Genomic DNA, 26,444 nt, shown 5'->3' with positions numbered 1-26,444 from the left:
AAATCAAATATAGATAATTATGGAATTAATTGTTAATTAAAATTATTTGTTATTTGATCCTCCATGTTTTAAATGTTTTAAAACTTGTCCTCAAGTTTTGAAATTTATGTTTTGTGATTAAAAGTTTTAATTTAGACAATTTAAATTTCAACCCTAGATTTTTAAAAGTTTAAAATACAACCCTATACTAGTATAATATTACAAGATTAATATATATATATATATATATATATATATATATATATATATATGTATAACTAAAATGCTAGTCTTAACGTTAGTAGGTTTCATTCACGAAGCCGATCTATAAGGTGGGTATAAGGTTGCGGCCTATAAAATGGCGCTTAATGGGTGTACACTCACACCCATCGCTTGCTTGATCGGTGGAGGGTCATTAGCCGAATGGGTAGGATAGGGCAACCTCATCCTCTCATTAAAAGTATAATAAGAAATATAAAGTAACTACATATTTTTAAAATTTCCCAATCTTAGTTACTTTAGGAAAAGTGAATTGATGCAATCCCATGAAATTACACTTTGTACCCTTGCTAAGAAGTTAGTGGAGCGTGTGTGGTTTACCGGCACACTAATTGGTTCTAAGAAAAGGTGGCAAAGGGTGATTCATTGTTTATCATAGTTCGATGGAGCGTGAGTGGTTTACCGGCGCATCGAATAGGTGATCGTTAAATTTATGTTTTAGGACTTAAAGTTATGTTTTTGTGGTGGAGAATTAGTGAATCGTCATTCACTTACTTTCATATTATTTGCATGTTGGATTACGGCATCCCTTTTCTAATATGTAAATATTGTTATTGGATCCTAGCCCTAATTTTTCTTATTGGGTGATAATTAGGGATTCATATTCTAATCTATCTTTGTCCTTTCTATTTGTAGATGTCAAACGCAAACAACGCTACTGCTAGTTCTTTCACATTGATGAGCCTTTGTCAAAAGGTCACTTTCGATGGAACGAACTTTAGCGAATGGATAAGATAAATTCGCACCATTCATCGCTATGAGGATAAAGAGTATGTCCTCGATGAGAAGCTCGAGAAGATTAACCCTGAAATCGCTACTCCGGCTGAAATGACCGCTTTTGAAACTCATGAGCGCGATGCAACGAAGGTACATTGCATCATGATAGCCACTATGAACTCCGAATTCCAAAAGTCCTATGAGGACATGTACCCGTACGAGATGCATCAAGACTTATTGGAGAGATACCACCAAAACGCGAGACAAGAGCGTTATGAGATTTTCACTAACATGATTTCCGCTAAGATGGGTCATGGAGAGTCTCTTACCGTGCACCTGCAAAATATGCAAAGGTATGTCGACCGCCTTCGCAAGTTGAATGTTGACTTTGGGGAAGACTTGGCGATCGACATGGTGCTTCACTCTTTGCCTCCGAGCTATAATCAATTTAGGATGACCTACCACATGAACAAAGAGGAGGTCACCCTAAGCAAACTCCAAGGTCTCTTGAGGGTCGCTGAGAGCAACTTCAAAGACAAGTCTGCTGCACCAACTCCCAATCCACCCGCTGCTCCTGTCTTGGCTATTGGACAAGGAAAGGGAAAGAAGAGGAAGGCTTCGTCTAAGAACTATCGTAAGGTTAAAGCCCGAGATGGTGCCTCTTCTAGTGGGACCAAAGTTGATCCTGCTAAGCCCTGCCCTAACCCAAAGGAGGCAGAGTGCCACCACTGCCACAAGATAGGACATTGGAAGAGAAGCTGCCTAGAGTACCTGCAAGCCATCAAGGAAGGAAAGATCAAGCTGTCTTTCGCAGGTATATATACAATTAAATCTAATGAATCATCTCACACTATTTCTTGGGTTCTTGATACCGGTTGTGGTTACCACATTTGTTCTAATGTGCAGGGACTAAGAAGAAATAGGGATGTGGAGGCTGGAAGAATAAATCTAATCATAGGGAACAGAAGATCGTCGCCTGTCACCAAGATTGGAGTGTATTCTTTAGTGCTTAGGAATGGTTTAAGTTTAGATTTGAACAATTGTTGCTATTCGCCAAAAATGGCTAGAAACATCATTTCATTTCATGGTTTGTTTAGACAAGGTTTTAGATTTTCTTTTAATAATGAGAATGGTTCTATTTTAGCTTATCTGAATGGTGTCTTTTATTTTGAAGCTATACCATGCAATGGAATTTATGAAACTGTTATGATTGTTGATAACTTAGGAAATGATGTTTTGAACATAGATTCTTCCAATAGTATGGATAAGGCATCCTTGTGGCATTGTCGCCTTGGACATGTCAACAAGAAACGCATAGCCCAACTCCAAAAGGATGGAGTATTGGAGTCATTCGACCTTAGGGAAGATGACACATGCGAGTCTTGTTTGCTTGGAAAGATGACTAAGTCACCCTTAACTGGTTCTTGCGAAAGGGGCGAGGGTCTGTTTGACCTAATACATACCAATGTATGTGGACCATTTAGATCAACCACGAAGGATGGGAACCGCTTCTATGTGACTTTTACCGATGACTATAGTAGATATGGGTATATCTACTTAATCAAGCAAAAGTCAGAAACTTTTGAAAAGTTCAAAGAGTTCAAGAATGAAGTGGAGAATCAATTGGGCAGGAAAATCAAGATGCTTCGATCCGATCGAGGGGGAGAGTACCTAAGTCTTGAATTCCACGGTTATCTGAAGGAGTGTGGAATAGTTTCACAATTGACGCCACCTAGGACACCACAAATGAATGGTGTGGCAGAAAGGCGTAATCGAACCTGATTGGATATGGTTCGCTCTATGATGAGTCATGCTTCACTACCTATCTCTTTTTGGGGGTATGCCTTAGAGACTGCCGCCCATATCCTTAACCGAGTCCCTACTAAGAAGGTTGCCAAAACACCTCATGAGATGTGGACGGGGAAAGCTCCCTCGTTGGCACATATCAAGGTTTGGGGTTGCGGGGCTTTCGTAATACGAGATACTCACGACAAGCTCGAACCTCGAAGTGAGCGATGTATTTTCATCGGCTACCCGCAGAAATCCTTTGGATATCTCTTCTATAGACCGAAGGACAATGTTGTCTTCGTTGCAAGGAGAGGAGTTTTCCGAGAGAGAGAACTCATAGGCCAAGGAGACAGTGGGAGGCAAATTGAGCTTGAAGAGATTCAAAAGTCGATAGATGAAGGAACCTCTACCGCTGGCACTCAACCCGAGGAGGAAACTCCGGTTGAACCAATTGAAGAATCATTACCTCTTAGATGTTCCGATAGAGTTAGAGTTCAACCCCAGTTTTATGGTTTTCATATTACTACCGAAGGGGACACGTATATTAGTGATGGTACACTAAGGGGCTGTTTGTTTTTTTTGTGAAGAGCTGCGCAACCACTTTTGTCTGCGCCGCGCAGACAACGTGCAGACATATGCCCTCGCAGAGTGTTTGTTTTTTGGAAGTGCGCAGACCAAAAAACGTCTGCGCGAGCTCTTCCTGGCGTAGACATGGGTCACTGTCTTCAAAGGTCTTCAGACCTCATTTTAACCAAAAAAAAAAAAGACCACCCGTTTTTTTTTTTATTATTATTATTATTATTATTTTCTTTCTCTTTTTGCTGAAAATGCATTTTTAATCTTTATGACATGAAATTAAGATTGAAAAATTAATTTATTTCAATGGCTGTAGACGTTAAAAACAAGCAGTCTTCTTATTGCAGACCGCAGACATTTGGTCCACCTCTTCTGCCGCAGAGGCTTGCAGATGTGGTCCGCAGACTGCAGACATTTTGGCTTCAAAAAAACAAACAGCACCTAATAAATCTAGATGAACCTAATAGCTATAAGGAAGCCATGGTAGGCCCGGAGTCTGCAAAGTGGAAAGAGGCAATGGATAGCGAGATCCAATCCATGTATGATAACCAAGTTTGGAACTTGGTTGATAATGTGCCCGGACGTAAGACCGTTGGGTGCAAATGGATCTTCAAGAAGAAGACCGACGTGGATGGAAAAGTACACACATATAAAGCACGATTGGTCGCGAAGGGCTTTACTCAAACTCCCGGAGTTGACTATGATGAGAACTTCTCACCAGCTGCGAAGATAAAATCTATTAGAGTGATGCTAGCGATTGCTGCATTTCATGATTATGAGATTTGGCAAATGGATGTCAAGACCGCTTTCCTTAATGGGAAGTTGGCTAAGGATGTTTACATGGCTCAGCCAGAGGGGTTTGTGGATCCAAAGCATCCGAATAGAGTGTGTAAGCTTAAGAAGTCCATTTATGGACTTAAGCAAGCATCTCGCAGATGGAATCTTTGTTTCGATGAGAAAGTCAAAGAGTTTGGGTTTGTACGAAGCGAAGATGAATATTGTGTATATGTCAAAGCCAGTGGGAGTATAGTAAGCTTTCTTGTTCTATATGTCGATGACATATTACGCATAGGAAACAATGTCCCGACTCTGCAGGAGGTTAAGTCCTGGCTCGGGAAGTGCTTCGCTATGAAGGACCTCGGAGAGGCTTCCTGTATTTTGGGAATAAGGATAGTGAGAGAAAGAAGTACGAGACTAATAGGACTTAGTCAGAACACTTACTTAGAGAAGGTACTAAAACGCTTTAGTATGGGAAACTCGAAGAAGGGAGAATTACCGATACAAAGTAATGCCAAGTTGAGTAAGACTCAAAGTCCGAGTACCGAAGCTGAAATAGCAGAAATGAGCCGATTACCATACGCTTCCGCAGTTGGCTCTATCATGTACGCTATGACTTGTACTCACCCTGATGTAGCCTTTGCTTTGAGCATGGTTAGCAGATATCAAGGGAATCCTGGCAGAGCCCATTGGATTGTGGTGAAGAATATCCTTAAGTACCTTCGGAGAACGAAGGAATGGTTCTTAGTCCTCGGAGGGAGTGATGACTTGAAGGTGCGAGGGTATAGTGATGCCAGCTTTCAGACCGACAGGGACAACTACCGTTCACAGTCGGGCTGGGTCTTTACCCTGAATGGAGGAGCAGTGACTTGGAAAAGTTCCAAGCAGGAAACAGTGGCTGATTCAACGTGTGAATCAGAGTGCATTGCAGCGAGTGAAGCATCGAAGGAGGCAATATGGCTGAAGAAATTCATTGGTGACCCTGGAGTTGTACCTGCCATAAAGGATCCCATGGAGATTTTTTGTGATAATGAAGGAACGGTTGCCTTGACCAAGGAACCGAGGGATCATGGTAGATCACGACATATCGACAGAAAATATCATTTTATCAGACATCGCGTAGAAGAAGGACAACTCGTAGTGAAGAGGATATCATCGGAAGATAACCTAGCAGATCCGCTTACGAAGGGACTGAGTAGGGTTAAGCTTGCAGCATGCTAGGAGTATTGGGCTGAAGGATGATTTTAGCATAGATTAGATAGTATTAGAAACGTGTAATAGATAAATGTAATTAACATTTGATGATTAAATAAAGGAGTTTTATTTATGAGTAATGTTACTATCTTACGTTAATTGTTTAACTATTGTTTCACTTTGCATGTTTTGACTTCCAGAATAATTGAATTTATTAAGAATAATCGAACTATTCAAATTGTCCACAATCGTTCATATGTTGGAAGTAGATATGAATGAAGATTGTCATGAATTGGTGTGTAGATTGTCTAAATGGTGTTAGACATAGCAAAGGGTTGCCGCAACATTCATGAGTGCTTATGAACTAGTTTGGAGCATTGGAACAAACCCGTGCTTGCTGGAATCACCTTATGGAATATGATATAAAAGGTGATCTCGAGACGATAATATCATATAGTCTTAAAACCTAGATATATGGTTTGTTATTTGTTAATTAGTTATACATTAATAATGCGAAAACGCATCAGTAACTCGGTGTTATAAAACGCATTGTTGTGTATAGTTGGTTAATGAATAAGTAAATGCGTATAAGTCGAAGTTTATCTGTAACTTTTATCCCAAGAAGGTAAAAGCGATATCTTGGCCGCTCGATGATTTGATTTGATTTATGTGTCGATCCCGGTCAGAACTGAATTGATGTGTTCGATTAAGTTCTATGTCGAATAAATCGGAGATCAAGAAACCTAAATGCTTGACTAATCATTCCATAGAATTGTCAGCATAATATCTAACAGAGGACTATACGATCCCTTATCTAAAGGACAAGATTGATTAGATCAGATTTTGACAGCGTCTTTGAGAGCTACGATTGCAAATCGGATTGTACTTGTGCATATAGTTACTAGACTTATCCAAGTGGGAGACTGTTGGAATAGTGTCTAAGGCTGCAACTATATTAGGCAAGTATTTGACCCGGTTGTGCATGGTCCTTTTGGGTTGCCTTCACCATAGCAACTTGACAAGATGATTTATTATGAGAGAATAAATATTATTAATATATTATGAGAATAATATAAGTAATAATAATATTGTTATTTGATTAATATAAGTCATAAATTAATTAGTATTAATTTGGTGACTTAAAGAGATTAATTAAATAAGAGGGTAGAAACTGTCAATTGTTTGATAGTTACACTTTAGACTGTAAATCCTTATTGGATAGAGGATGGACGAATTCTAGACGCTAGGGATAGCTTAAAATCGTCCAAGGTTATCTAAGGAATGGATTTGGATTGCTTTAAGGAAAGATTATCCAACTAGGGTTTAAGCTGAAACCCTTAAGGAGTCTACAAGTATAAATAGACCCTCTAGCCAAGGGAATTCGGCATCTCATCTCAAGTAGAGAACCCCTGGACGAATTTCCTCCCCTCTCCTCTCTCTCTCTCAAATCATCCTCCTCGCTTGTTGGTGTTTGTAAGCCATTAGAGGAGTGACAATTGTGACTCTAGAGCTCCAAGACAACAAGATCAAACAACAGATTCAAAGGTAAACTTCTAGATCTGGTTTTGTATTGTTCTTACACCTAATTAGTCATTAGAAGTCTTGGATTCAAAGCATGTTTAATTAGAAAGCCTAGATCCGAGCATTAGGGTTTTGCATGTGCACATAGGAAAGTTCTTATGGCTAAAACCCATCATAGACCTATGTCCATATTTTAGATCTGACCCCTTCTAAGCCCCTTAATCCATAAAGTTGATGACTTTAAGCCTTTGCATGGCTGAACAAGTCACTAACTCCCAAAATGATCCAACCTTCAACTCTAGAAGGCTTAAAACACATGCATGACCCCAAAGTAACATCCAAAATGGGAACTTTATGGCTCTACATCACTAATAACACTGAAAAGGGACAGATCTCGGACCATGGAGCACTTTACACTCATAAAGTCTCCACCTTTGGGGTTTTTAGCCCTAAAAAGGACACATACAACAACAACCAAAAGAAGAGGAAAGTTTTGAACTTTATACCTCCAAGGGTAGCCCTTTCCTCTATAGATATCAGATCCAAAATGGCACCTCAAGCTTTAGTCTCCAAGAACTCCTTTCCTCTTTCTTCACTAAGCCACTAAAGCACCAACAAGCTCAAATCAACACTCTCGCACACTAAGAACGATGGGGCTCTCTTTTAGGGTTTCACTCACTGATATGGAGGCTAAGGAATGAGCCATAACACCCTTTAAATAGTGCACAAGGAGGATTAGGGTTTTTGCACCTGGGTCGGGTACGCCCGACGTAACTCTAGGTACGCCCAGCGTACCTTGGCGACTCCGCATCCAAATTAAGCGCGTGAGTACGCACAGCGTACCCCTCTGGTACGCCCAGCGTACTCACTTGCTACAAACCCTTCACTCAAGGACTAAACATGACAATTCAATATAGAACACGGCTGAAAGAAATGCACCTGAATCTCTGGGTGTTACAATTCTCCCCCACTAGAACTAGACTTCGCCCTCGAAGTCTCATTCCTTGAACAACTCTGGATGCTGCCCTCGCATCTCCAACTCTGACTCCTAAGTCATCTCGGACTCCTTCCGATGTTGCCACTGAACCAAAACCAAGGGTACCTCCTTGTTCCTCAAAACTTTGATCTTCCGATCTCTAATTGCCACTGGTCTCTCAACATAATTCAGGCTCGCATCCACCTGAATATCCTCCAATGATACCACTGCCGACTCATTGGCTATACACTTCCGCAACTGCGACACGTGGAAAGTGTCATGGATCTGACCTAACTCTGCAGGTAGCTCCAACCGATAGGCTACCCTGCCTACCCTTGCAATCACCCGAAAAGGACCGATATAATGGGGCCCCAACTTGCCCCTCTTCCTGAATCAGATCACTCCTTTCCAAGGAGAGACCTTCAGGAGAACAAAGTCGCCGACCTGGAACTCAAGCTCGGACCGGCGCCTGTCCGCATAACTCTTCTGACGACTCTGAGCGGTCAATAACCTCTGCCTGACCTACTGTATCTGCTCAGTCATCTGCATCACAATCTCCGTACTACCCATAACACGCTGCCCGACCTCTCCCCAGCAAATGGGGGTCCGACACCTCCTCCCATACAACAGCTCAAAGGGTGGCATACCAATGCTCGAATGATGGCTGTTGTTGTAGGAAAACTCTGCCAAGGGCAAATACGTGTCCCAACTCCCCCCGAAATCCATCACACATGCCCGGAGCATATCCTCGAGCGTCTGAATCGTCCGCTCACTCTGTCTGTCAGTTTGGGGGTAATATGCGGTACTAAAATGCAGCCTAGTACCCAACTCTTCGTGAAACTTCTTCCAGAATCTAGAAGTGAAACGCACATCTCGGTTTGAGACAATTGAGATCGGCACTCAATGCCGTGATACCACTTCCCTCATGTACATCTCTGCTAACTTCTCTGCGGAAGAGCTCTCACTGATAGCAAGGAAGTGGGCGCTCTTTGTCAACCTGTCCACAATCACCCAAATTGCATCGACTCCCCTAGCAGTCCTTGGCAATTTGGTGATAAAATCCATGGTAATATGTTCCCACTTCCATTCGGGAACCTCCAACGGCTGCAACTTACCATGCGGTCTCTGGTGCTCGGCCTTAACCCTACGGCAGGTTACGCACCTCTCAACAAACCACGTGACATCCTTCTTCATACAAGGCCACCAATACTCCCTCTTCAGGTGTAAATACATCTTAGTGGCCCCAGGATGGATCGAGAACTTCGACCGATGAGCCTCTTCCATCAAAATGGTACGCGTCCCTCCTACAAACGGTACCCAGATACGCCCCTGAAATGTCATAAGCCCCCGGCCATCGGTAACGAACTCCGATACCAACCCAACAATTCGCTCTTTCTTCTGCATCTCAGGTTGCACAGCCTCAGCCTGTGCCCCACGAATGGTGTCCAACACCGGAGCTATCACGGTCAATCTCAAACATACATCTCGCAATGGGGTGCTCTCCGCCCTGCGGCTCAGTGCATCGGCTACAAAATTAGCCTTGCCCGGGTGGTACATGAGCTCACAATCATAATCTTTGACCACGTCCAACCACCTCCTCTGTCGCATGTTTAGGTTGGGCTGATCCATCAAATACTTCAGGCTCTTGTGGTCCGTGTATATCGTACACCGAACCCCGTACAGATAGTGACGCCAAATCTTGAGGGCGAACATTACTGCCCCCAACTCAAGATCGTGGGTGGGATACCTCGTCTCATGAGGCTTCAGCTGCCTCGATGCGTATGCTATCACATGCCCTCTCTGCATCAGCACCGCTCCCAACCCCAAGATCGACGCATCATAATACACCACAAAGTCCTCCATCCCCTCTGGAAGGGCTAACACTGGGGCTTCACATAGCCTCTGGAGAAGCATCTCAAAGGAGGTCTGCTGCTCTGGTCCCCATGAAAAAGCGACACCCTTCCGGGTTAACCTGGTGAGTGGCACAGCGATCTTGGAGAAATCCCTGATAAATCTCCGATAATAGCCTGCCAACCCCAAGAAACTCCTGATCTCGGACGGTTTCCTCGGCACCTCCCAACTCATCACTGCCTCCATTTTGGCCGGGTCGACCAAAATCCCCTTCTGGTTAACGAGGTGCCCTAGGAACTGGACCTCTCGCAACCAGAAATCACACTTGGAGAATTTGGCGTAAAGCCTCTCCGATCTCAGAACTCCGAGGATCTCCCTCAAATGCTCCTCATGCTGCTCTCTGGATCTCGAATACACCAAAATATCGTCGATGAACACGATCACCGACCGATCCAACATCGGCCTGCACACTCTGTTCATGAGATCCATGAACAATGTCGGGGCATTGGTGAGTCCGAAAGGCATCACCACAAACTCATAATGCCCATAACGAGTCCTGAACGTTGTCTTCTGGATATCCTCATCTCGCACCCTTACCTGATGATACCCCAACCTCAAATCGATCTTGGAGAACCAAGATGCTCCCTGCAACTGATCGAACAAATCATCGATCCTCGGCAACGAGTAACGGTTCTTGACCGTCAGCTTGTTTAACTCCCGGTAATCAATGTACATCCGGTGTGAACCATCCTTCTTCTTGACAAAAAGGATAGGCGCTCCCCATGGCGAGCTGCTCGGCCGAATAAACCCCTTTCCCAACAGCTCCTGAAGCTGCAAGGATAACTCTTGAATCTCTGGAGGTGCAAGGCGATAGGGCACCTTGGCAATAGGCGCGGCCCCCGGAACCAAATCGATACTGAACTCCACTTGCCTCACGGGAGGCACACTCGGCAACTCCTCTGGAAATACGTCCGGGAACTCACGCACTATCAGAACCTCATCAACTGACCTCGGTCTCTCTCTGAATCAACCCGCGTATCCATCACATACGCCACAAAGCCCTTATAGCCCTGCTGTAGACACTGCCTCACTCTAGCGGCCGAACAAAACGCTGACCCAGAACTTATACCCTCGCCGTACACCATAAGAACTCCCCCACTAGGGTCTCGTATGGTCACCAGCTGTCGCTCGCAGTCGATAACCGCACTGAGTCTGCTCAACCAGTCCATGCCCACAATGACACAGACATCACCCATCGCAATAGGAACCAAATCAATCGGGAACTCAACACCGAAAATATCGAATACGCACCCACGGATCACCTCTGTGGCATATATCACCCTCTCGTCAGCTATGGAAACTCTCAGAGGCCGACTCAACGCCTCATGACTAACACTGATATGCTGACTAAAAGCCAAAGATACAAAAGACCGACTCGCACCCGAGTCAAATAGCACCAAGGCAGGTACAGAATTCACAAGAAAAGTACCTACGCATAACATAATATAAGCACAATATCTCAACATCAAAATAAATACACGAAAGAATACATACCAGCCACGACATCGGGCGCTGCGCGGACCTCTTCCGCGGTCAACTGAATGGCTCTCCCTCGTGCCCTCGGCGCCTCGGCCTTCACTGGCCGACTCTCGGTAGCTCTGATGGCGGCAAGGGAAGATCCCTGAGGTGCTCCCTGTGTTGATCCCCGCAACTGCGGACACTCTGCCTTCCGGTGTCCGGTCTGGTTGCAGTGAAAACATACTGCAAACCCCTTGGGGCAGTCCTTGGCCATATGCCCCTCCTTGCAACATTTGTAGCAAGACCCTGCTCTGCACACTCCGTCGTGGCTCTTCCCGCACTTGCCACAAGTGCGGCCCCTCTGGCTCCCTGATCTCGAATCGGCGGGCTTGGCCCGCTTGGCTACTGGCTGAGACTACACCGGTCGCCGATCCCTCCCCTGAGACTCAGCCTCCTCCCTAGCCTGAGTCTCCAGCTCTATCTCCCGATTCTGGGCATTTGCCTGAAGCTCGGAAAATGTCCGGTACGTCGAGTTCGCCACGAACTCACGTATGTCCCTCCTCAGAATGCTCAAATATCGACTCATACGTGCCTGCTCAGAGGACACGTGCTCTGGGCAGAACATCGCCCGCTCATGAAAGATCCTCGTAATCACCGTAACAGACTCAGTACCTTGCTTGAGGGTCAGAAACTCCTGGGCCAAACGCTCCCTCTCCACCTGGGGAACGTACTCATCTCAGAACATAGCAGTGAACCTCTCCCAGGTCACTGCTGCAAACTTAGCAGGCGTATAGTGCGCCGTCACAAACTTCCACCAGTCCTTCGCTCCCAAGCGAAGCTGGTTCAGCGCAAACCGGACTCTCAAATGCTCAGGAGACGAGCAAGTAAAGAAACATCCCTCTATGTCTGAAATCCATCTCATCGCCGCAATCGGGTCCTGTGTCCCGTCAAACTTCGGTGGTTTCGTGTTGCTGAACTCTCGGAACAGCAACGCATCACCACCCTGCGGCCTCGTCGCAGCTATAGCTGCAGTGGCTGCAGCAACAGCAGCCTCAGAAAGAGCAGCGTACTTCTCATCAAATGTCTCTATTAGCGTGGTCTTGATAGACCCGAACATCTCTGGTATCTCTATCCTGATGGCCGCAGCCACCTCCTCCTGGATGATCCTACGGATCTCCTCATCCCTCGTATCACTGGTCCCTGGTGTGTGGCGAGTCCCAACCATGATCTCTCTCTCTCTCTCTGAAATACAATATAAGAATAATATCAGGGACTCGCTTGAGTATACTCACACTCAAGTACTCCATCCTACTTGTTCCTTAGTACTCCAAGGATTCTTACTTGGACTGGGCACTGACCCGGTGTCTTCAGTAGTATGGGCCCAATACTATCGTCCACACCGCATCAGCATCCACCCGAAGTTCTCCCCCAGAGTCCCAAGTCCCAAGCACTCTACTTTCTCTAATCATATGATACTCGCAAACAGATCCCTCACAATCTCCACTCTGAAATATTCATAGCAGCAAGACTCCTAGACTCAGGCATCACATATCAGGCCACTCTAGTCCTAATAAGAATACCTAGTCTACTCTAGCATGCATATCATATCTCATCATATAACATATCACATCATATCTCATAACACTTATAATAATGGTATTTTGGGAAATCACCGTTCGGGCGCTGGCTGTTCGTACACACGACTCTGCTCTGTTTGTCTCGCAAGTTCTTCTTTTGAAAACTTGTTTTATTATCAAAAATTTCTCAAATCCTCGGTTTGAGTTCAGATACGCCCGAAGGTGCACCCGAATCCCTCAAACCTAGGCTCTGATACTAAGTTGTAACACCGTAAAAATTAAAACAATTTTTCACATTTGAAAACACATTTTTAAATAAAACCATTCATTCATAAAATGTCATAACATCATGTTTTTAATTCACAAATGTCTCCCAAGATCAAAATACATCCAATCCCATATGTGTGTACGAATCAAGCCGGCGCCTTCCCGCGGTCATCACTGGTACCTGAAACACATAACACTGAACACTGTAAGCATAAGCTTAGTGAGTTCCCCAAACTACCACACAAATCACATAATAGCCACTCGAGGCTGTAACCCTGTTGACCCTCTGGTCAATGTGTCTCAGTGGGGCCCTCCAGCCCCAACTCTCTGTGGGTCCTCTGGCCCTAACTCTAGGGACCCGAAAGTCCCAACTCTGTAACTCTGAATCATGCATATCACATATCACAATAAATCACAACACATAATAACATGCAATCACACTGGCATATAACTCTATAATACTCTGTCTCTTAACTCTATTACCACACTAGGTGAAGTATAGTGAGAAGACTCACCTCGGGTATCTCGGTAAATCTCTGACTCGGTAAACGCTGGCCTAGCCTCCGCCTAATCATATGAAAATAACACTCTATTTAATATAACTCTCAAAGGCTAGACTATGTTCTCTTATGACACTCTCGGAAGGGTAAAAGACCATTTTACCCCTCTCATAGCTCAAAGGCCCCACAATAGACCAAACCCTAAAAGTCAACCAAAAGTCAACTCGTCGGGTTCCGCTGTGCGTACCAGATGTGTACACTGAGCGTACCTGGCTGCACCTCAGAATCGGGGAGTGCCACCCAATATGCGGCGTGTACTAGGAATTACGCCCGGCGTACTCCCCTGCTTCAGCCCTTTTGCTCTTGAGGTCTTAAACAGTTAAGACCTACGTCCATATTTTAGATTTGACCCCTTCTAACCCCCTTAATCCATAAAGTTGATGACTTTAATCCTTTGCATGGCTGAACAAGTCACTAACTCCCAAAATGATCCAACCTTCAACTCTAGAAGGCTTAAAACACATGCATGACCCCAAAGTAACATCCAAGATGGGAACTTTATGGCTCTACATCACTAATAACACTGAAAAGGGACAGATCTCGGACCATGGAGCACTTTACACTCATAAAGTCTCCACCTTTGGGGTTTTTAGCCCTAAAAAGGACACATACAACAACAACCAAAAGAAGAGGAAAGTTTTGAACTTTATACCTCCAAGGGTAGCCCTTTCCTCTGTAGATCTCAGATCCAAAATGGCACCTCAAGCTTTAGTCTCCAAGAACTCCTTTCCTCTTTCTTCACTAAGCCACTAAAGCACCAACAAGCTCAAATCAACACTCTCGCACACTAAGAACGATGGGGCTCTCTTTTAGGGTTTCACTCACTGATATGGAGGCTAAGGAATGAGCCATAACACCCTTTAAATAGTGCACAAGGAGGATTAGGGTTTTTGCACCTGGGTCGGGTACGCCCGACGTAACTCTAGGTACGCCCAACGTACCTTGGCGACTCCGCATCCAAATTAAGCGCGTGAGTACGCACAGCGTACCCCTCTGGTACGCCCAGCGTACTCACTTGCTACACTCCACTCAGGGACTAAACATGAAAATTCAATAAAGAACAAGGATGAAAGAAATGCACCTGAATCTCGGGGTGTTACATGCCTCCTGCAAAGTGCTTCTTTTTTAGGAGTCGTGAGTCTGACTCCACCCCTCACTTAAGTAATTTTAGTGATCTGGAGGGTTACCTCCTTGTTTATATGCATTTCAAGTCTCCTCCTTTTAAAGTTAGCAACTCTCTTCTTTGCGATTTTTTCTCACTTCTTCTTCTCCCGGTTCATATTTCTTGTAATATTTTTTCTCGCATCTCTACTAGCAGCTCCCCCAAGAAGCTTCACCCCCACTGACTATCGTCCAATGTTAGCAGGGAATAAACCTGAACGAAGCTTCCTACCATCACATGAAGGCCAAAATAGCTCAATTTTCTTGATATTCAGCTCAGGCCCCAATCCTGGTCCTGCCATCCTAATGATGTCCAATACTCTGGCCAACTCCTCTGAATCTCCAATGATTGTCCCATCATCCAGGTACCAAGCATGAAGAAGAATCTTACGATTGTCTCTAATTTGATGTATAAGTGGGTGCAATACAAGAGCAAAAAGAAGTGGTCCCAAAGGGTCGCCTTGCTGGACCCAGTAGTGGACCAAATATGCTTATCTCCGAAATAAAACCTTGTTGCATGGCCATCACTACTAGAAAAACAGCCTTTTACGACGCGCAATTTATGATACGCATTGATTCACGATACGCAAACGAGTGTGATCTAAAAACAATGTCATCTCTCTATAAATTTTAAGGATTTAGGGCGTGCATTTTTGCGTACCCTTAAATTAGTGTCTAAAAAAAACACGGAGGGCGCCTATAATAAAATGTGTGTCGTCTGAGGATGTCGCTTTATAAATTTTAATGGAAACGCGCCTTCCATCCTTTAGTAGCTGAGGGGGAAAATGAAATCCTAAAAAATTAAAATCCCCGCCTTCCTTTTTGTTCCTTTCCCTCTTGCCCTAATTATCGACGCTCTTTCTTTCCCCCTGCCGACATTGACTGCCACCTACTTCTTCCCTCACACTTCGACCATCGTTACTTGCCATTCCCGATCGTCGACGTCGATCAAGGCAAGCACGCCACCAGCCGACAACCTTCAATCTCTCCTTCTCATTTTCTCTGTAAACCCTAATCCGTATATGGTTTCCAGTCGTTTCCCCAGAGGAAACAGATTTGATCCAATCGTTTCCCCAGAGGAAACAGATTTGAACCCTCTTGATGACTATCAAGAATTCTTTGATGATCGATTGGTTCAAGACTTTGACTATTGAATGAAAAATGCATAATGGACACAGACTTTCTTGTTCAACTATGGTTTCCAGTAATTAGACAAGGCAAACATGGGGCCCATGTGAAGGAAGATCCGGGCCCATTTATGTGATTGAATCCGCTTCGTATGTGTTCGATCCAGAGATTTTAGGGTTCTTTGAGGCGACCTCAACCCAGCAGCTCGTATCGGGAGAAGGTATTGCTGGTAAAGCGTTGGGTACAAACCAACAGCTCGTACCAGCAGCTCGTAGGTTGTCCATCATCAGCCACACACCGTGTTTTATAGACCACAAAGACTTGGAGTAGATGAAATTGAAATCAAAACTGGTATTATCTAGCTGAATCGATATCGATTTGACTCCAAATTGCAGTCAATCGAAGGATTATTTGGTAAGGTGCACTCCTCTGTATTGTAAAAATTGCTCTTCTTTCTCCTTTATTCATGCCTCTGATTTCGATTTTGATTCTTCTTGTATTCTCCTCTGTAAAACCCTAACTGGAAAAGCGATACAGATATTAATCGTGATTTCCTCCTCTTTCCTTGATCCCCAATTCTACACTCTAAGCATCTCAGGTACGCTCCATTCCATCTCCCTTATTAACAAATTCAGAGTCATTAATCTCTCAACAAAAACACTAGAGGTTGGTTAATGGTTTCTGAGTTATAATGATCTTCTTTCTTCATTTCTTTATTTGTTGTATTCTTGCAGTTTTGGTTCTTGTTCATGCACATGTTCAAATAGGTTAGCCCCATGAACTTAGTTATCTTTTGTCTTTATTCTGTTATAGGGTATATAATCATTGATTGTGGATCACCTAAAAATTTCAACTATGTGGATCTTGATACGGATATAATTTACACTTCAGATGGATCATTTATAACCACAGGAGTCAACAAGAACATTTCTTTACAATACACGTATCCAAACAACCCAATGCTTCCACAACCTTCAAAACATACAATGATAAACTATTCAGTAAGCCTACTGAGTTGTCATTGGAACAAATTTTGGTAAGTTTTTCCTACCATATGATTTAGTCTAAATCATCACTACAATTTGTTAAGTAGAGGCCCATTTGTTTTTATCATATATAGCTTGTTGAAAAGATGCATGTTCTTATTTGAATTATTTAGACTACATGTTTCTCTCTTACATTATTTTTGTTTCATTACTCTGTAGGGTGGAGATGATGATCTTGACCAAGCTACAAAGGAAGGGGAAGATAGAGATACATTATTTTTGTTTCATTACTCCATCACTTGTATCTTGATTTCTATGTAGGTGTCTGCTATGTGTTGTGATGGCAATTCTACTTCTACCTTTGTCTCCTAATTTCTGATGTTCACTAAGATTATGAGTTTGAAACAACACCATTTTTTTATCTTACTGATGTGGAAACAAAAGCTCCAAAGTGTTTAAGGTTTGACTTTTTTTGTTGTAGGTGATTGCTTTGACCGAGGAGCTTATAACAACTGCAAATGAAGAAGCTGGGAATTCTGGAGTGGGCATTGGGACAAGTGCTAATTTATCCCCTGGTTTTCACCATTCTGGAGGTACCTTTTAGAATGATGGGTAACTTTAAATATGGGATGTGTTAGGAGACATGCTATTTAAACTGCTTAAAGTTGATGGGTAATTTTAAAGTATTGATGAATCCATGTGCTAACAACTAAGGGAAGTTTGACTTTAATGATAAAAAATAGTCAACTAAAGGATTCAGATTCAATGTAGATACAGAATAAAGTTAGACTTGTAGTAAAGTAATAACGGGTTGTTAAGTAAAAGAAAAAGGATGTCAATAAAGTGAATAAACAAAGCTTTAATCTGTACATGAAAAACCATATCGGTTACTAAGTCAAAAAGTGACTTTTTTGATAAAGTCAACCAGTCAAATATCTCCTTTGAAAAGAAGTAATTTGTTGCTCGAAATGCCCAAAATAGTAACAATTTCCATTTCAATCTTGATCCAGAACTAGTTTTACCTCAAAATCCAAAACATGTGAAGGTGTGTGTGTGTGTTTTATGTGCATATCATGGTATTTATTTCCAATATTTATCACTCACAATAGTAAATGATTCTTGTATTATCTGTTACTTGCAGCGTGGATATGGTTCAGCTGCCATAGAATTGTTGTCGAGGTACTTACTTTAAATCAACATGTTTATATTTTGGTATTTCCATATCTACCCCTTTGATCACATAGCAGTTAATTATAGTAAGTTCTTATAGTAGGTACTTTGAAGGTCAATTCACTTCCATCTCTGAAGAAGATGATGTCCAAAACAAACCAGAGTCTTCACATCTCAGAATAATTGAAGCTGCTGAGAAAGTAAGATAGATCTCCTTTCTTATTAGTGAAACTTTTTTTAATTGGAATTTTGGATAAAACTTTTTCTGAAATTTGTAACTGCCAAGTGTCATTGATTGAAGAAAATATAAAGCTAAGATCCGATCTATCTTAGATTTCATTAAGATGATGGTTTATACTTGAAGTCATACATGAAGTCCAACCATTTTTGTCCCATATTCCTTATATAGTTGCTATGGGGGAGCAATGGTTTCCTAAAATGTGGTATTCACTTTATTTTTTGCTCATTATATTCTTAATATGTAAACATATATCATTTGTTTGTTACTGTTCAAGATTTGACAATTATTATCAAAATAAACCTCCTGGAATGCCTTTATGAACCACCTAGGTTGGTGAGCTATCTTCTCATTTAAATATACATCTTTCTATCATTAAAGACATAAGTTCCTTAATAATACTTTATTGTGTTACATGTACTTTATTACTTACTCATAATATATACTTCAATCTGATTATTGATTATGTTTGGAGAGATCGTGTTCTCTGTTCTTGATGCTGCATCTGATAGGGAACCAAAAGTGAGGGGTCAGGAGTGAGCAGATGCTTTTACAAGCAATGCTTTACAATATTGAAGGAAATTTGGATAAAGTGCAACATGAACTACAGAATGCGAAATTAATGCTTAATGAAACATTTACGACTTTGCTACTTGAACCTGCACTTTCAACAGTTCCTTTGTTGCCATGGCAGGTGGGTGGGACCCCTCTCGCCGGTTTTATATCACAGTAACCTAATCAGTTATGTTCTAACTAGTAACTTTTTTTCCTTTCTACAGGAAGTAACTCCTCAACTATTTGCTCGGTTAAGCTCTCACCCTGAAGAAGATGTTAGGAAACAGCTCGAGGGCATTTTGGTCATGCTGGCAAAACAATCTCCATGGTCGATAATTTACTACACTTATTATTTATTGTTGAATGCAAGAAACAACAACATATTTTCTTTTACACGTGTATTATAGCATCTTATTTCATCTCATTCTATTAAATCCTTGTACTTTGTTGTGTTTAGCCCTAGAATTAGTTATTTATACTATGGGAAAGTGGTGAGATATTCATTTACTTTGTTTCATTTTTCAGCTGCTCAAAATGGCAGTGCAAGTTCTATAACAAGCACTCCAATCCAAGCATGGGTACAAGGAGCCAACAGCAATAGCAACACATCTGATGGTGCTCCTAACAGCAACAACAACACGTACTAACACTAACACGACTCCCAATCCCATAACATAAAACCGAAATTTGATTAGAGAATGGTAAGAGGAGTTCTGTTCTTCTTTGTGCCTTTGAAACTGCAAGAGATGTTGCACGTTATGTTCTTCTTTGTGCCTTTGAAACTACAAGAGATGCTGGAGCCCTTAGAGAACCTAAGGACAAACTGGAGAAGTGAGTTGAAGAGCTGACATGGAGATTAGACTTTGAAAAGCATTTGAGGGTATATTTTTTTTTATATTTCTTGTATCTAATTAGTTTGTAAATTTTTGTTACAACTATTGATTTGTTTTATCTTTCCATGGAACGATTATTTGTATGACGTTAAATTTTATGCAATAGATTGTATTTTTATATATGATTTTTATTTTCTATTATGAGACATTAAATACAAATTTAATTTGAAAAATAGTAAATCTATAAATAATATTTTTTTAAACATTTAAAATTATGATACGCAAAAATGTGTGTCATCTTCATTTATGACATGACCTTTCTTGACAGAGGCTTTCTTGATACGCATTGCATGTCATTAACATGCGCGTCGTAAGGTTACGACACGCGAATGCGTGTCATCTTCCTTTATGACAGGGCCTTCCTTGATACGCATAGCGTGTCGTAAACGCGCGTCGTAAATGAGCGTCGTAAATGTGCGTCATCTATAGACGACGCGCAAAAGCACCTCGTCTCTCTTTATGACAGGGTCTTCCTTGACGCGCATTTGCGCTTCGTCTGAGCCTTTTACGACGCGCAATGAGCGTCGTAAAAGGTTGTTTTTCTAGTAGTGCATATAAGAATTCGACCCATAAGGAAATGGAATGGCACCTCATCTTGACCTCGTGAAGTAGGACTAGCCCACTTGGTAGACATGGAAGCCTCTTAGATCGAAGGTCTTGGGTTCAAACTTGGTCATATGTGAATTAACAAACTTAGTGAATCTAACATCTAACAACTAACCATCCGTTCAAAAAAAAAGTTTCCGAAAAAACCGAAAAACATCTTTTTGATCCCCTAAACAATTTGGATGGTCGAAAACATCATACGTAATGGAAAAGCTACGAGTTTTTGTTAATCTACCTCGCATACATCGTTTGAATTTTGTCAATTTATGGGACTATTGAATTACTTTGTCATATTTATTGATGATGGCGTTTTAGTTTTATTCCTACCTGTGCTAACATCATCTTGATATGAATTAACACCTTTAACCCGTACATAAGTTTGGTCATATTGTACTAAGACATCTTTGTACAAGGTTTGAAGTCTATTATAAAGGCTAAGGTGGTGTTTGGCTCGCTTGAACCCTTGAAAATTAGAGGAAATTTGAATCCAATTCGACTAGATTCTCATGTTTAGTTCAAGATTTGCTAAGGAAATGGATTCATAAATGAGATGAACTTTCCATTAAAAAAAGGAAAGTCCACCATCAACCAACATTTGTCATCACCGCCGCCACCACCACCATCCACCCCATTGACGCCGCCACTTCCAACCCCATCACCACTACCGTCACCATCACCCACACCACCGTCGCCACCTTCACCACCATCGTTGTCGCTGCCACCTTCATCCTGTCACCACCACTATCCATCACTTCCACCGCCACCACCTACCACCACCATCACAACCACCGCCACTGTCACCACCATCCACCGCTACTGCCACAACCATCATTTACGATTTTTATAATTTATATAATATATCTTTACATATAAAATATAAACCAAAGTAAAATTAAACAAAAAATAAATAATAAGAAAGTCAATTTTATCAATTTATATTATTCCAATTTCATTTATAAAATGTGGAATTAGATTTTAATTTCAATTTCTACAACCAAACAGAATATATATAACTAGATTATAATTTTTAATAGATTTTAAAACAAGTTCACATTGTGAACCAAACGTCACCTTATTGTTTCTCTAATGGGTCGTAGTTGGGGTAAACGGCTCAACACACAGCACCTCCAAGGTTTACTTTCAATTGGTATAGACGATAGTTCAAATTTTTATGACAAATTAATTATATTTTTATAAATCTTTTGTTTTAAAAAACGACCCTTCAATGGAAATGGTTTGTGCTCTTTATTATATTTTCTACATATTATATAGTCGTTTATTCCTGGTTTGACTGTTTATTTTTAACCCGCCACACATGAAATGCTGTCATGTCTTCTAACTACTCACAAAGGAAATGTTAAGTTAGAGATAGTAATTAAGATTCAATTTCTCTTCTATGATTTTGAATTATATGATAATTTTTTAACAAGAATATAGATTTTACGTTCAAAAGATTTATCCCATTGCTCTAACTGAAAACTGAAAAGCCTAGATGGACATCATCCCAAGAGATATGAGTGGGAGGCAATGATGGAGATTTATGTGGCTGAAGATGAGGCTTGATTATCGGTCTACTTTTAGAACATTAAATCGACGTAGAAATTATTGCAATACGAGTCTTGGTCGTCGTTGTTGTTGATTTTAGTCTTTAAAATGTTACGTTAGTTTACTTCTGAACCCATGGTTTACACTTTACATCTGAATATTGAATCAGTCAATCACATATACCAACCTAATGGCTTATTTTTCATTTTTCTGCTAAACGCAAATGGTTTCACGATTTTTTCATCATGGTTGGAATTATGATTTATAAAGAATATCATAATCACAAACAAATCGTTTTTAATACCATAAACAAAGACACCCGAAACAATCAATGTTCCTAACTCGCTTATTGTTAACTCAACCCCCTACAAAATTTGTTAAATTTCTATCAACATCTTACCAAACAATAAACACTCTTCAATCCTAAATTTCCATCATACACTACACAACTCATTAAAACATTATTACCAATTACCACATATACATCATGGTGTCACACCACCTTTAGATTCAAATCAATCATCTACCTCAAATAAATCAGCTAAGTAACTTTCACTCCACTAGGTCGCTTTCCCTCCATAGCATCTTTCTTATTACGACAATCAGCACAAAGAAATGGACCTTGCCATGGCTTTGAGCTTGTTGAAAAGATAGAACCAGCATGAACCGATATCCCTTCACTTGCCCCTAAGTCAACCTGACAAACCGCACACATGAAAAGACCCGTTGTTGATGAACCACCACTCTCCTCGTTCCCCAACCTACATTATATATCCAAAAAAAAAAAAAGTTATTCTTCTGGCAACCTTTGAGCTGGCCCACACAGTCTGTCTGAATCAGGTACACAACAGTCTGCTAGGTGTCCGTCAAAAGTGTCATAAGAGCCCACTGCTCACAAGGAGACAAATCCACATTGGAATTGAAACTCTCATACTGCAACTGCTAAGACTCGAACTGTTGACCATTTTTACAAGTATACCACCGTGGAACCAACTGTGTATATGACCAAACTAACCTTTCGGCAAGCATGGCTGAACCTTCTTCAAAAAGTTCCTCAACGATGCCTACAGCAGATAGTTTTTTGGATAGTTTACTAGTGGAACCATGGGACTTTGTTCTGAAGAAGAAAGATCGGAGTTTGCTGTGCTTTTTACGTGGTGGAGATGGTGGCGGCATTGCGGTGTCAGGCGGAATTATGTCCACAACTATACAGGTTGTATCATCTCTTAATCCCCTTGTTCTCAATGCTTCCTGAACAACCATCCATACAAGCAATAAGAAGATTAGTCATACTTGAATCAGTTAACTTTGACTTCCAAAAGGTCAAACGACCTGAAAAGTCAAAGTGTATTGATTCTTAAGTTTTCTTGAGAAATTACCTTGACAACTTGCCTAGAAGCGAGTTCAGCAGGCAAACCACGACAAGATTTTGCAGCCATCTCAGATGACACGGCGTCCCAGATGCCATCAGACGCGATTATAAGCCTTCCACCAGCATTTGACAACTTTTAAATTTAAAAAACGATTTAGATTTACAAATAATGAGATAACTATTACATACAAAGATTTCATGGTGTCAGAAGACACGAAAAAGTATCTGTGGGTCCCATGAAAAAACGGGACCCACAGAACACAGACCAGAAGTAAATGGTCTATACAGATAGATACCTTCACTTGCTTTACGTATGGTATTGGGACAATAAATTCTCCAACATCCATGTCTCCGATTGATCTTGAAAGACATAACCCTCCTGGCCAACAACGAAGGGGACCAATCTGTTAAAATCACAAACAAAAAGATTATGTAATGAAGCAAATTTTTGAAAATATGATGAAGTTTGTCTTTGTCATGTTTGATTTAGTAAAAGTCTAAAAGATCTCACCTCGGCCCCACCAAGAATACTCAGCCGCCCTACTTCTCCACCACTAGCCGTTACACGTTCCCTTCTGAAATAACATCAAATCAAAATCAACATCTTTCCTTTATCAACACAAGGAAAAACTTTCATATGATGCAAAAAAAAAAAAAAAAAAAAAAAAAAAAAAAAAGGCTAAATGCAAGATATAGCATCCTACTTTCATTTCTTCCTATCACAACATTTTCCAAATAAAAATCTATCCAAATATAGCAATGTCAAGCAGTTTTCACTACAACAATTGTGTAAAGTTTCAGAGTATAATGTTCAAATAGACAAAAAAAAAAATTGTAAATACAATGATATAATTGGAGAATTTTCAAAATCAAATGCCCTCATAAGAAAGAATATAGAAGTACAATGTTATAATAGAAAAAAATGAAAGTAAGATGCTATAATACACAACTAAAAGAAAGTGCATTGTCATTTCTTCTTGCATATCTTCCAAAATAAACTATGTGTCTGACCATTTCATATGAACAATTATTAGTTTGCAACATAACGGAAAGTACGAGGACTAAAAAAGTCAACTTTCATAATTTTTACTCACTCCTCTTCGTTCTCTTCAAGTCTATGATCAACAGTCAAAACAGACACAGCACCACCTTGTGTATCAAGAATGCAACGGGAATCTCCAACCGAAGCAACTGTTACAGTCCATCTATCAACAATTACAAAAGTAGCAGTAGTTCCAGAAGTTTGACCTACAATAAGTCAACCATGAGTTTATAAAATAACGAAGCTACTAGTTATAAGGAATCGGGAAAGGGTAATATCGTCAATTCGGCATGCCTTTTCTTTGGAACTCCTTATCGGTCTTCACAAAACCTGCAACCAATGCCCGAGGTAATGCCTGAAGCCATTCTTCACGTCCAAGACCACGAGGAATCGCACTCAAGATGTGGTTTAAAAGATTATCCCTTGAATAAACTGCTGCAGCATTCCCGTTATGACCATCGAATATCTATAAAATAAAAAATTAGAAACTTTTTCATTAGAGTTTTGATTCCGATTTGGGTGGGCCATGTTGAAGGTTGCTAGAAGAGAAGTCTTCGATAAAGATTAATGAGCTATGTATATTTTGGATAAGATGAAAAATCAAGAACTACATACAGCGAAAACTGAAAAGCTTGATGATTGATGACCGGAATTTCTTTGGCAATCGGTTTTCATCATGAAGTAATCTTCTCCTTTTCTTGATTGAGCTGCATATCCATATCGAACAGTTGGTTTCTCCATTTTCTCACTTCTCATCTCTCTACTAATCAATGCAGCTAATGGGACAAGATCATGATGTTGATGTCTCTCTTCTCTCGATCCCATCTTTACGTTACTCAATTCCACAAACCCTTTTTTCTAAATCTAAATTAGAAAACTTCCGGGATTATAATTTTGAATCATCACTCCCGAAATGCGGTTTTGAACGACAGAGGACTCGGAAATTAGGGTTTTTGTATGTTCAATCTGTAAAACGGAGACAGGATCAAACCCACATGCAGAAACATCTGAGAAGAAAATGGAATCGAAATGGTGGCATTTTAAAGAAATGGTAATAGATCTTGAACTCACCCATGAGAATTCGGTTGTGCATCGACAATTCAGATCCGACAATCGTCCTAGGAAATATAACAAGAACAAGAACAAGAACTATGAAATCATTAGTGCCAGCTTTTAACTTGTAATCAATTTCATTTCTCCTAATCATTTAAGAACTATAATTATAGAGAGAGAAGCACAAGAGAGTGTATGCATTGTCTGCATATATAAATGAAGTGAAAGAATTAATTAAAAAAATACACACAGACAGAGGTCAAATAAAACATCCACATCTTGCAGAGTGGAGACAAAGATATTTCAGTGAATTAAGTAATGGGCATTTATTTACAGGGAAACATAAAAAGATTAAAGAAAAGGGAACTTACATCGAAAATGATTCTTTCTACCGAGATCCAAAAGGGAGACTTTTTTATGAGCGGACTTTCTTGAAAGTGATTCTTGCAAAATAACCCACCAAAGAATCAATAATCAAAAGCCAGATTGATAAGATTCTTAATTTTAACTGGTTTGGATGAGCAATTACGAGAAAAAAAAATGGGGTTTTGATGGGTTTTCAATTTTTTTATTTACAGCTTTGTAGTGTTGTGACTTGTGAGGAAGGAATCTTGCATCAATGGTGATTGGTTTTGTTTTTCAGGGTTTGATGTGAACGTGAAGATGAGACGAATCGAAAATGAGTGACACGCGTTGCATCAATTTCTGAAATATTTATTGAGGAGCTCACAAACACACGGACAAAAGGTTCATTTTCACTCTGGTGCCTTTTGCATGGTTGTTTTTTACTTTTTTATTAATGCTTATATAATGAATTGTATGTTTTAATAAAATAATGTATATTTGATTTTGATTTATAAAATTATATTTCTACTAGTAATTTATCAAATTATGCTCATATAAGTTTAGAATGTTATTTTTGATAAAAAGATATGGATCTTGTTGTAGATATTGTTGTATATATTTATTTTTATCCTAAATTATTGTATCATTGACTTACAGCCAACCCATAGATCCAGAAAAATTAGGCGACCATGTCAAGTTCTGAAATGCCAAAAGGGTCTTCATTTTATACCTGTTATATTAACTTAACATATTATTTTTTGGGTTTAGGT

General features: G+C 40.7%; 1 protein-coding gene across 1 annotated transcript; it reads right to left on the bottom strand.

The window, feature by feature from the left end:
* Window positions 1-22,139: 22,139 nt before the first annotated feature.
* LOC145092720 (putative protein phosphatase 2C 15) lies at window positions 22,140-25,575 on the bottom strand. Its single transcript, XM_079030697.1, has 9 exons — window positions 25,348-25,575; window positions 24,892-25,242; window positions 24,571-24,742; window positions 24,329-24,482; window positions 23,746-23,809; window positions 23,531-23,638; window positions 23,242-23,367; window positions 22,878-23,113; window positions 22,140-22,623 (listed from the first exon to the last, which is right to left on the bottom strand). The coding sequence occupies exons 2-9, from the start codon at window positions 25,099-25,101 to the stop codon at window positions 22,404-22,406; spliced, it is 1,290 nt and encodes a 429-aa protein (XP_078886823.1). The 5' UTR covers window positions 25,102-25,242; window positions 25,348-25,575; the 3' UTR covers window positions 22,140-22,403.
* Window positions 25,576-26,444: the final 869 nt, after the last annotated feature.

The sequence above is a fragment of the Lactuca serriola genome, chromosome 3, assembly GCF_051521515.1.
Source record: "Lactuca serriola cultivar US96UC23 chromosome 3, Lser_US96UC23_V15, whole genome shotgun sequence".
In the NCBI taxonomy this organism is placed as follows: domain Eukaryota; kingdom Viridiplantae; phylum Streptophyta; class Magnoliopsida; order Asterales; family Asteraceae; genus Lactuca; species Lactuca serriola.
Note: the sequence above shows the minus strand (reverse complement) of the source record. Positions and strands in the feature narration are given on the sequence as shown.